General features: G+C 44.9%; 1 protein-coding gene across 1 annotated transcript in view; it reads left to right on the plus strand.

The window, feature by feature from the left end:
* Nucleotides 1-12,131, plus strand: part of lrguk (leucine-rich repeats and guanylate kinase domain containing) — a 96,921-nt gene that overhangs the window by 54,786 nt on the left and 30,004 nt on the right. The window contains 1 exon segment of the mRNA XM_052034231.1: nt 4,829-4,925. Within this exon segment, the coding sequence (XP_051890191.1) occupies nt 4,829-4,925 (97 nt within the window).

The following is a 12,131-nucleotide window of genomic DNA, read 5'->3' on the forward strand; positions in this document are numbered from 1 at the left end:
TGCAGATTCGAGACTGCGGTTCTGTAGATGGGCAGTTCGTCATCGGCTTGCTGTGCGTCAGCTAGGGCCGTGTAGTCGACACCCTACGATAGGTTGTGGATGGTTGGTCTGGAAAGTGCATCAGCAACGACATTATCCTTTCCGGAGACATGTTGAATGTCAGTTGTGAACTCGGAAATGTAGGATAAATGTCTCTGCTGACAAGCTGACCAGGGATCGTCGACTTTGTAGAAGGCAAAGGACAGAGGCTTATGATCGGTGAAAGCGGTGAAAAGGCCTGCCTTCTAGAAAGTATCGGAAATGCCGGACCGCCAGATGCAGCGCCAGAAGATCCCGATCAAAAGCGCTGTACTTCAGTTCGGGCGGTCTAAGGTGCTTGCTGAAAAATTCCAAGGGTTGCCAGCGGCCTTCGAGTAGCTGTTCAGTACCCCACCTACCGCGGTTGTTGGACGACTCTCCCGTGAGGGCAGTCGGGACGTCAGTCCTGGGGTGTACCAGCATCGTGGCATCTGCCAGGGCGTCTTTGGCCTTAACGAAAGCAGTCGCAGCCTCGTCAGTCCAGGTGATGTCCTTGCCCTTACCAGCCAGCAGCGAGAACAGAGGGCGCATGATACGGGCTGCTGCAGGGATGAAACGATGGTAAAAGTTGACCATCCCAAGGAATTCCTGTAGACATTTGACTGTGTCGGGGCGGGCAAAATGGCGGATAGCATCCACCTTTGCGGGTAGGGGTGTTATCCGTCGCTGGTGATTTTGTGGCCGAGGAAATCAATAGAGTCAAGTCCGAATTGGCGCTTGGACGGGTTGATCGTGAGGCCGAAATCGCGGAGGCGGGAATAGAGCTGGCGGAGGTGGGAAAGGTGTTCCTGGCGGTTACGGCTTGGTGATCAGTATGTCGTCAAGTAAATGAACACGAAGTCCAGGTCTCGGCCTACCGCGTCCATCAGCCGCTGGAAGTCTGCGCGGCGTTCTTCAAGGCCGAACGGCATCCGAAGGAATTCGAACAGGCCGAATGGGGTGATAATGGCAGTTTTTGGGGACGTCATCCGGATGGACCGGGATTTGGTGGTATCCCCGAACGAGGTCCACTTTGGAAAAGATGCGGGCCCCTTGTAAATTCGCTGCAAAGTCCTGGATGTGAGGGATGGGATAGCGGTCCGGGGTGTGGGGTCATTCAGCCTGCGGTAGTCGCCGCAGGGCCTCCACCCTCCGGTGGCTTTGGGGACCATGTGCAGGGGGGAGGCCCAGGGGCTGTCTGACCTGCGAACAATCCCCAGCTCCTCATGTGACGGAACTCTTCCTTTGCCAGGCGGAGCTTGTCTGGAGGTAATCGTCGTGCACGGGCATGAAGGGGTGGCCCTGTGGTAATGATGTGGTGTCGTACCCGTGTGGGGCCTAGAATTGTAAACGAAGGTGCCAAAATCGATGGGAATTCGGCTAGGAGCTTGGCAAAACCGTCGCCAGAAAGGGAAATGGAGTCCAGGCGCGGGGCTGGTGGGCTGATTTCTCCCAGGGGATAGGTCCTGGAGAAGGCTAGAGTGGGACTAACCGCTTCCATCGCAGGTCGACTAACAGGTTGTGGGACCCGAAGGAAATCGGCTCCTAGGAGTGGTCGGGCGACGGTGGCAAGGGTAAAGGTCCAGGTAAAACGGCTGCCGCCAAAGTGTAATTGAAGCGTACGGGTGCCGAAAGACCGTACCGTTGTACCGTTGGCGGCATTGAGTAGAGGACCTGGTGGCCTGTCATGAGTGTCGCGGCATGTCCGGGGCAAAATACTGACCTCCGCTCCAGTATCAACGAGGAAACGCCGTCCAGATTTCTTGTCCTGAACGAAGAGGAGGCTCTGTCGGCGGCCAGCCGCCGTAGCCATCAGCGGCGGCTGGCCCTGCCGTTTCCCTGAAACTTGCAGGGTGGGCGGCGTCGACGGGCCTCCGCACCCCACCTCTGATGGTAGAAGCACAGCTGGTCACCCGTGTCGTCGTCTGCGTTCCCGGGGCGTGGCTGCTCGGTTGCTGGGGCCGGGCGAGGCAGGCGTTGGGCTCGCGGCCTGGTGATTTGACTGACGGACGAACCGCTCTCGCGCTTGGCCCTCCACATGACATCTGACCGGGCGGCCACCTCACGTGGGTTGCTGAAGTCGGCGTCAGCTAACAGCAAGTGGATGTCATCGGGGAGCTGTTCGAGGAAGGCCTGTTCGAACATCAGGCATGGCTTGTGTCCCTCCACCAATGCCAGCATCTCATTCATTAGGGCGGATGGGGATCTGTCCCCCAGGGCATCCAGATGAAGCAGGCGGGCGGCGCGCTCACGACGGGAGAGGCCGAAGGTCCGGATCAATTGGTCTTTGAAAGCCGGGTACTTATCTTCCTCCGGAGGCGACTGGATGAATTCTCCATCCTGGGCAGCTGTATCTTGGTCCAGAGAGCTAACCACATGGTAGTACTTCGTGGAGTCGGAAGTGATCTGCCGAAGGTGGAATTGCGCTTCGGCCTGGTCAAACCAGACGCTGGGCCGAAGTGACCAAAAGGTTGGCAGCTTGAGGGCCACTGCGTTGGCTGCTGCGCTGTCGTCCATTTCGCGGGTACAAAAGCCGTTTGGACCGTCGGGGTCACCAATGTAGAGGTTGCTACGGCGGAATAAAACAAGACTCTAGTCGGAGTATTGCCAAACAGAACTGGTTTATTTTCCCCCCTTGCGCGGGCCCTTTAAGAGACAATGTTCCCGCCCAAAACAACCGGCAATGACGTAAGTTCTACGTCATCAGGACTTTCCCGCGCGCGGGTTCTCCCCGTCGCTCGGGAAAGACGAGGCCCGCCGCCACCTTGGACCTCGTCGCTCCGACGCCGCGCGACCCGACTGCCGAGCCGGTTCGCCTGACTAGACGGTGAGTCGCCACATTCTTTTATTTAAGGAAGGCTGCAGGAATAAGCCAAGTAACTGCAGGCTGGTGAGCCTTACGTTAGTGACGGAAATTTTTGGATAAAATCCTAAGGGGTAGGATTTGTGTACATTTGGAAAGGCATGGGGTTGATCAGGGATAGTCAGCGTGGCTTTTGACAGAGGAAGCCCTGCTTCACTAATTTGAATTGCATCTTTTGAGGAGATATCTCAGAAGATTAATGAAGGCAGGGCAGTAGACATTGCCTATATGGACTTTAGTAAGGCATTTGACAAAGTCCCACATAGAAGGCTGGTCCAGAAGTTTAGGACAAGTGGGATCCAAGGTGAGCTGGCTAACTGAATCCAAAATTGGCTTGTTGATAAGAGGCAGAACGTGGTGGTGGAAGGATGCTTTTCTGATTTTTCCAAATGGAAGTCTGTGACCAGTGGAGTAGTTGTTGGGACCTTTGTTGTTTGTGATGTATATTAACGACTTGGTTATGAATGTTTGTGGATGACATGAAAATTGGTAGTGTGATGGTGAAGAAGGTTTTCTAAGGCACGATATAGATCAGATGGAAAGCTGGTAGAGCATATGGAATTTAATCCCAACAAGTGCAAGGTGATGCATTTTGGGAAAGAGTGCAGAGAAGATTCACCAGGACTTTGGCTGGATTTACAGGACTTTTGGTATGAGAAGAGACTGGATAAGGCTGGACTTGTTTTCTGTGGAGCAAAGGAGGCTGAGACTTCTGACAGACGTATATAAATTATAAGAGGCATAGATCGGGTAGATTGTCAGGATCTTTTTCCCATTGCAGTGGTCTCAAAAACAAGAGGGTGTAGGTTTAATGTGAGAAGAAATAGTTTCAAAGAGGATTTGGGGGGAAATGTTTTTTTTACACAGACAGTAGTTAATATCTGGAACTCACTGCCAGAGGACATGGTGGATTCAGATACAATCACTATATTTAAGGCATTTAGGCACTTAAATAGGCAAGACAAAGACATAGTGTAGGAAAATGGGATTAGTGTAGATGAGGAAAACGGTTGACATGGACATGGTGGGCCAAAGGGCCCTTTTCTGTGCTCTGCAGCTCCGTGACTCTAAATGATTAATGGATCCCAATTTTCCCATTAGAATAGAAGTGGAACTCCATAACTTGAAGCAATTTTCATTATGCTTCAGAATTATTACTGCTGTTTTCATAGATTATGAACAAGCAAAACCATAAGAATATTACTTTGAATGTATTTATGACTGTACACTGTAACCAGACCATTTTTTTTTCTTCTTGCATTTTTCTTCATATCTCACTGAGAGCACCTGACATTGGTTGCAAAAAGGTGCAAAAATCTTCCTTACCAAGCAATTTGATGAGTATGAAATTTATGAAAATAGAAATTGGTGGTTCTATGGTAGAAAAGAGTGCAGGTGTAGTACACTTGTTAAGATTTATAGGATATCTAGAATTAAAAATTTAATCATGTGATGTAGTGTTTTTGCATTTTGCATTGGAGTTAATCTAAAACCCAGTTGCTAAACACAATTGGATATCCTCGTACTCATTTTAGGTTTCCAGAAACTTGATTAAGGTTGTCTGAGTGTATGAAACAGGGCTGGAGATCATCGAAGCAAAGTTGCTTTGCTTGCAGCTTTGGACTTATCCCACAGTTTGTGTAAGATTACTTGTACAAGGTCTGTGGTTGCTGACTCTAACAGACTTGGTTTATTGCACATCATGCAGTTTGGATATTGCTTTCCCAATGTCTCCAGCAAAACTTTAATGTACTGAAGAGTTTCTGAAACCTCATGTTTTAAACCATCTATTTTTTTTAATGTTATATCTACTATTATAGATCCAATTGGTTTCCAGCACTTACAGAGCTGCCTCTCTAAAGAGACACATCAACAAAATAATTTGCATCAGTTTAACTTTATTTTCAGCATCAGCCACACAAGCCGAAGTCCTTACCTTGGTGAAGAGAATGGACTTGATTATCATTTTGTATCTGATGAAGAGTTTGAAGAAATGGTTCAAATGGTAAGAATTACCTGACAGTCAATGATTTGGCATTATGAATTTATTATAATGTTTTCTGAAATTCTTTGCGAGCTCCCACCAAGATGTGGGTTCTGTAAGTATATCTGCAGTAGATTCTTCTTCAAAGCTTACAAAGTTGCCTTCAGTATACCACAATGATCTAACCTTCCTAAACTTCTTAATGTTGTCTCTTGGTGTTGGTCATCATACTTGGTGAATGTAGGAAAGACTTGTTGGACAAGCTAATGTATCAATACTACAATATTTAATGTTGACACTACCCACTTTTACCTCTTTGATTTTATTTTCCACTCCACAACTGTTGTTGTGTGATGTCTGACATTGTAAATGAACTGGGACTTCTTCTAGTTAAATACTAGCTATCATACTTGGTTTTTGCAATATTCTGTGCATCTTCAGCTAAGATTCCAACTTGCCATACAACTTTGTGGCTGCTTGAATGTGGGTAGCAATCAAACCACAAACCAGTTCAATAATATTAGTCCTTCCTCATATCTTAACTATTGTCCATAGCGACCACCTCAACTCCACTACCTTCGAAACCCTCAGTACCTGCTTCTTTTGCCTTCAAAGGAGTTCTTCGTTGTTATCCTCACCAGGTTTCAAATTCTGCAATACAGCAAACTCCAAGCAATCCCAAACCTTGCTGGCTTCGCTGAATCCAGTTAATTTCCCCTGACCATCCCACTCTAGCTTGCTCTGCCACAGCACATAGAATTCAAATTTTTCATCATCTTTAAGATCATCAGTTCATCTTATGTCCTTTAACCATGCAGACCAATTTACTTCACCCCAGTAATGGATATGGGTTATGCATATACCCTTCCCCTTTTGTTCCAACTTGGTGTAGAGCCTTCAGCCATATCAGCCTTGCATTGAGAATTTGTTTCCTAATCTCTCTCTGTTAATGATGTTTCTCCTCATGTAAAAGGTTGTTGAAACTTACGTCTTTTAAAAGTGCTTGTTTGTCAACTTCATTAATCCTCCTACTTTCTGTGAATGATCTAATAGCCCAAGAGCTGAAGATAGTGGAGAATTGCCCACACTTGCTCCTGCCCATTTAACAAAGTACAAACTTACCTGACGTAATTTGCCCAATCAGGAACTTGTGAGGCCCTATGCATTTACAGGGTCTTCCATGACACAGGGATTGTGGGGGTACCAGAACAAGACTTACCTATAAAAATACTGAAAAACTTCCAAAGCTCATTAACCAACAAAACGGAGAAACTGTCTGCACCAGGCTCCACCTGGCACAGGAAGTTTAGCTGAATTCCTCACTGTAGCAGATTCGGTGAGGATATTTGTTTGAAAAGTAACTACAAACCACTGACTGCAACTTTAGGACTTCAGCAATTGCATTGAAATGTTGAGGTTGCTTGTAGTAATGCAAAGAATGCTGATGTTTCCACAAATTTCAGGCAGTGCCTTCCTCCTTTCCATCTCTTATTAATTACTTACTACTTTTACATATTACTTGACGTAGCAACTTGAGATGTTTCACCATGTTAAGCAACATATATGATTGTAAAAAAAATTGTACCACAGATATTATGTGTCCCACATGCTTGGTGCCTGAGCCATGATATTTTACACGGAACAGGAACAATGCAGGATGACCAAGTAGATGCACAAGCCCCCACAAGAATCATTAAGCACATTAACATGTTTGGTATGTGCGTAATTTAAATCACTGTGCATACTCTTGCCACTGAGCAAAGTTCAGTGAGTTCAATAATCAATCTCACTTCAATGAGTGTTTGTAAATCTTTGTCAGAAAAATGGCATTATCTTATTGATTGTTTCTCTTCATTTTCCTGAGGTTCTCCAGTTTTCTTAAAATATATTTTATATTTTTTCTTTGTGGGCATTATATGGTATTAATCATCATAGAGAGAGAATAAGCCGCATAACAGCAAGTTGAGGTTGACTGGAAGTGACTTCTGCGCCTTCAGTTTCTGCTTCTATCCTGTCTGCCATCTGTGTTGCAGTTTCTCATGAAATAGCCAAAATCAGGAAACACATTTTGCTAGGATTCGTGCACTTAGATTTCCTATCCCAGCAATCTGTAATCCAGTACTCTCGTGTGACTATTGTTCTGTGACTCATTTCCATTTTCATATTTTAATTCTGTAATTTAAATGAGGTAAAGATTGCATATATCATTATTAAGTTCTTAATTAAACTACACCATAATTTGGTGCTGGTTTCCCATATCTCACTGGGACTAATGCATTTTCATTTTATTTCTACTTCTACTTTGTGACCCCTTTCAGGATTATTTTCTCTGTCTGGCCTGGTTTAGTTGATTATGTACCAGGCTGTGCAGCTGACCTGCTTTGAGCATTTGACCTGGGCAGCTCTGAACTAAAGAAGAATCTGGGCTGACTTGGTATTTCTCACCCTGCAGTTATCTCCTTTATATTTGTCTGGTACAAAGCAGCTTGACGTTACAGAATAGTGAGATAGGAAAATTGTTGCTTGCCTTGAATTTCTTGATTAAGATTCACTTTTCAGAAAAATTCTGATCCAAATCCAAAATTTTTATTTCAAAATCTGATGAAGGACAAACCAGGTAAATAGAGGGTAAACCACTATGACAACTGGGATGCAGCATTTATTTCACTGCAGTGAAGGAACAGTTACTGATGAGCCCCAAGTGTTCTGTACACTGCATTCCATCTGTCACGCTGTGTGATCCTCTTTATTATTCTACTTGTTCACTTTAATCACCAGTATTTTCCAATTTTCTCCTCTCCTAGAAAAGTTGACTCATTAGTTTACTGCTGGTGACACAGGGGAGCTCGTAGCCTTCCAGGAGTTCATTAGCATGCCCAGTTCTCCTGCTGACTCTACATAGTGATGACTAGCAGTTTATTGACTTTGGGAAGTAGTGCTGTGGAATCCAAACCTATCAGTCCCCTGTGTCTAGCTACATATGCTTTCCAGCAAATGGTTTGGAGCTTGGTGACATAGAACAATAATAAGGATTGGAAACTCCTGCTGATTTTTTTTCCTATTCAGAGCAGTTATATTAAGGGTGGTCTTGGCACCCTCATTGCCATGCAGGTTTACAACAGTCTGTTGAATATTGGAATAAATTCTGTGACCTAGTTGACTAAAATGGTTTTTAAGAACTACATTGAATAAATGAAATGGAAATAGGTTACACTGTCTTTTAGACCAGTTTTACTGTTCAATAGGATAGTAGCTTTTTCATTATCTCATCAATTCTACCTGATCCTCCTATCCCTCAATAACATTAGTGTGCAAAACTCTACCAGTCTGGATCTTGAATGTACTCAGCTGAGTGTCCTCCTTTGCATGGGATGGAAAATTCCAAATAGAAATTAGATTGCAGCTATTTTTGGCAGAGTGCTAAATTAGGTCCCCCTCAAAAAAAACATTGTGAAATTGGTCAAAACCAAGTTTGAAACTGCACCTGGTTGTTCTAAGCCCAGAGAAAAGCTTTAAAATGTAACTTAAGTGATCTTTGATGGGACCATACTCAATTCAACAGAGTAGCTGACACTTAGCCTTGCAACAACCAGAGGAGGATATAGTCCTTCAAGTCTCACTCCCTGTTGCAACTAGAGCAGACTCAAGTGGCCTCTTCCTGCTCCTGAATTGTGTTTGCATAACAATACAAATTATAGCTACCATGTAGATGAGAGTAGTATAGGGGAGAGGAAAAGAGCTCCCAGATTTTCTGAAAGATGGATTGAAGTGCTGATAAATAACACGTGCCAAGAAGGCTTGTGTGTTTGTGTGTTGGGGGGGGGGGGGGGGGGGGGGGGGGGTGGGGGGGGGGGGGGGGGGGGAGGGAGGGTGAACTATATGAGCCATCTATTTCCAGGACTGTTAGATGGCTCATATAGTCTCCCCCTACAATGACATGCATTGTCAAAGAAGGTATCCCACAGAAAATTTCATGACCAAGATTTATAGAGGTGAGTCACGCACGCGCCCACACACACACACGCACGTGCAGACAAGCGCACACACGCAGACAAGCACACATGTATTCACACACACACACAAACCCCAGCATCCCATATCTCACCCCACCATTGACCCTTCACATAGGTTAACCTTATAATGTATGTATTGGAAAGTGATTCAATGTCCATCTCCTCCACTTAGGCTGAAACAGTAAGGTATAGAAGGGTGGTCACTTGCATGGAAGTGACCTCATGGAGGAGACAATCCTCCTCCTCATAAGCATACGGCCACAAAAATGTGAGCCACCTTGCAAACTGAGGTAACGCAAAACCTTCCAGGTTGTTCATTATCAGTGTTTAATTGTGATTACTACATCCCTTTTGAATTACAGGAGACATGGTGCTGCATAACCATGAAGGAGTTGTGGATGCAGCCTTTAAGTGCAGCTGTCTTCAATTTTGTCTTTTCAGGTTAAAGAGGCCCACTGTTTTCCTCTAATCACTTCTCAGGATAACAGGCAGGGGGAACGTGGGGAGAATACAGTACTCGGTTTCTGAGCTGTGCAAAATGTGGTGTTTCTGCTGCTTGAGTCTTCATTAGTTCTTTCTGATTAGAATATCTTGAAATAGTCATTTGGTGAATTGGCCTGAAATGAACTTCACTTAAAGTTCTGTGAGGGATTTCTCATTCCTGAATGAGTGTAGACTTTATTGAAATGTTAGTCCATCAATGTATGTCAATCTGATCAATAAATTGTGAAGTGCATTACTTCCAATTGCTTTGGCTACAGTGGTGACTAGCTAACATTGATTGATAACAGCATCCCAAAAGGTTGAAGGTTTTGGCCAATGTTTGCACCTGAAGAGTGGATCTTCTCTGAGGAAAGTATATTTTGTGTTAAGATCATAGTTCTTTAAGCAAGGTACCGCTGTTCAGAAAGTACATAATTGTTTGTCACAACATCTAAAGTAATTGTATCAGGATCATTCACTGATGTGCAACAATCAGTGCAGGTGCACCTGCACCACAGTTTTTTGTCTGGGCTCTCCCGTTGATTTCAGAGGAGATGTGATGTCGAGGCAGCATTTGCTAAAGTGTAGCATTAAGGTGTCCTGGTAAAAGTGAAGTCAGTGATTGGAGTCATACCTTGCACAAAGGAAAATGACTGTGGGTATCAGAGGTCAAACCTTCCAGCCCCTGATATTGTCCTAGGCTTCCTCAGTGATCATAGAAAATGCTTGAAACCTCAGCAGACCAGGCAGCATCTGTGGAAATAGAAACAGATAACATATCAGGTCCATGGCTGTGTTTCCTTTCTAAGAGCTGTGTTTCCAGCAGTTCTGTTCTTATTTCAGATTTCCAGCTTCTGCAGTTTTTTTGATTTTCATCAGTGATCTTCCTTGCATCATAAGGTAAGATGTAAGGTTTTTTGCAAATGATAGCATAATGTTCAATTCCATTGCAACTCCTGAGTAAATGAACAGTATGCCTGCATACAGCAAGACCTAGATAACATTCATACCACAGAAAAGCCTGACATCTCCAATAAAAGAGGTCTAACCATGTACTCTTGACATTCAATGACATTACCATCACCAAGTCCCCCACCATCAATTTCCTGGGAGTGACCAACTGGACCAGCCTAAAAAAATGCAGTGGCTATAAGAGTAGGTCAGGGTTTAGGGATCTTGCAGCAAGTGACTCACCTCCTGATACCCCCAAGGCCCTTCCACCATCCACAAGGCACAAGTTAGGAGACTAATGGAGTAACCTCCACTTGTTGGTGCTCTACTCATCCAGGCAATTCTCAAAGAAGCTTGTCATCATATAGGGCAAAGCAGTCCACTTGATTAGCACCCCATCAACCTCATCCTAAACAGTCATTCTCTTCACACTGACACACAGTGGCTGCAGTACCTGCCATCTGCAAGTGCCCTGCAATTAACCACCAGCTTATTAGTTATTAGGGTTCTTATGGCAAAGAAAAAATGAAGGGCATCTATTAGAGAGTCCCTTATAGCCCATGCCTCTTTCTGCTCAGCAGGAATATCCCCTGGTAGCCTTCTTTATCCTTCTGCTCCTCTTGCTCCTGCAGATCTTCAGGCCCTGCCTCATGCCACGAGGCTCCAGGTCTCCATGCTGCTGTCCCCTCAGCAGCTGCCGTTGTTTGCAGTTGGCAAGGTTTTGTAGCACATCTCACACCACTATGAAGTTTCTACACCTGGATGCTATTTACAACCGATGCGTTAGTAGAATATAATCTTTGAGGGCATTTTTCAGTATTGTTCTGCTACTTTAGTGGCTTGTTGGAGCAGTGCTCGCTGTTGTAGTTGGAATCCAAACTGGTGTGAGTAGCCATGGAAGTAAATACTAATCTGAGTCCATCTCTTAGGGCAGAGTTGTCTACTGAAGATATCCAGTAGTGTGTACTCACTCAGAGTGAAGGATCATGCCAGGAAACTTGGCATTGAACATTAACTAATTCTTCTTGTGGTCAGTGACCAATTGTACATTTAAGGAGTGGAAATCTTATTTGTTGATGCAAAGGCCTAGGTCATTAATCAGAGCCCTTTTGGGTACAAGAGTCCAGTCAATGGCTGCTTGCATTTATGGGGAACCAACAATACTTGGTAATGCCCCAGATGACACCTTCTGCTTTGAAGTCATTCCTTCGTGAGTAGGGAGTCTGGGTGACCTCTCAGAAACTGCAGTGAGCAGTAGATTGAGAGATCTGGCAGAGATTTCTGCTGCCTGGCGTGATCTTGACCTCCATGCAGAAAGCAGCCCATCAACAAGAGTGTAGCTGGTGGTCATCCTGCAGAATGTCACACTTCTTTACGATGGCTATCTTAGAAAACCTGAGCTTGTAAATGAGTTGGTAATCAGACAGCTCTAGGTAGGAAGTGGTGTCTCTGAAGACTCTCTGGAGTAGGGTCTCTGCAGATGGACACATCTTTGCCTCCTACTGTAAATACCCCTATCGTTGCTGAATGGCCTACTATGCCTATTCCAAAACTTCTGGTAGTCTCAACAGATGGGCACATATTGAATGAATAGCACAGAAGCAAGTCACTGTAAAAGACAATTCATGTCATTTGCAGAACACTCTGTGGACTTTGGCAGGTATCTGAGCAATCTGCAGTCATTTGTGAGGCTGCCCAGTCAAGTCTCCCAAAAACAATAGAACATCTCTTTAAATAATGACAAAAGCAAGAAGATAGCACAAAATGGCCCTAGTTTTAC

This window comes from Pristis pectinata, chromosome 19, assembly GCF_009764475.1.
Source record: "Pristis pectinata isolate sPriPec2 chromosome 19, sPriPec2.1.pri, whole genome shotgun sequence".
Taxonomy (NCBI): Eukaryota; Metazoa; Chordata; class Chondrichthyes; order Rhinopristiformes; family Pristidae; genus Pristis; species Pristis pectinata.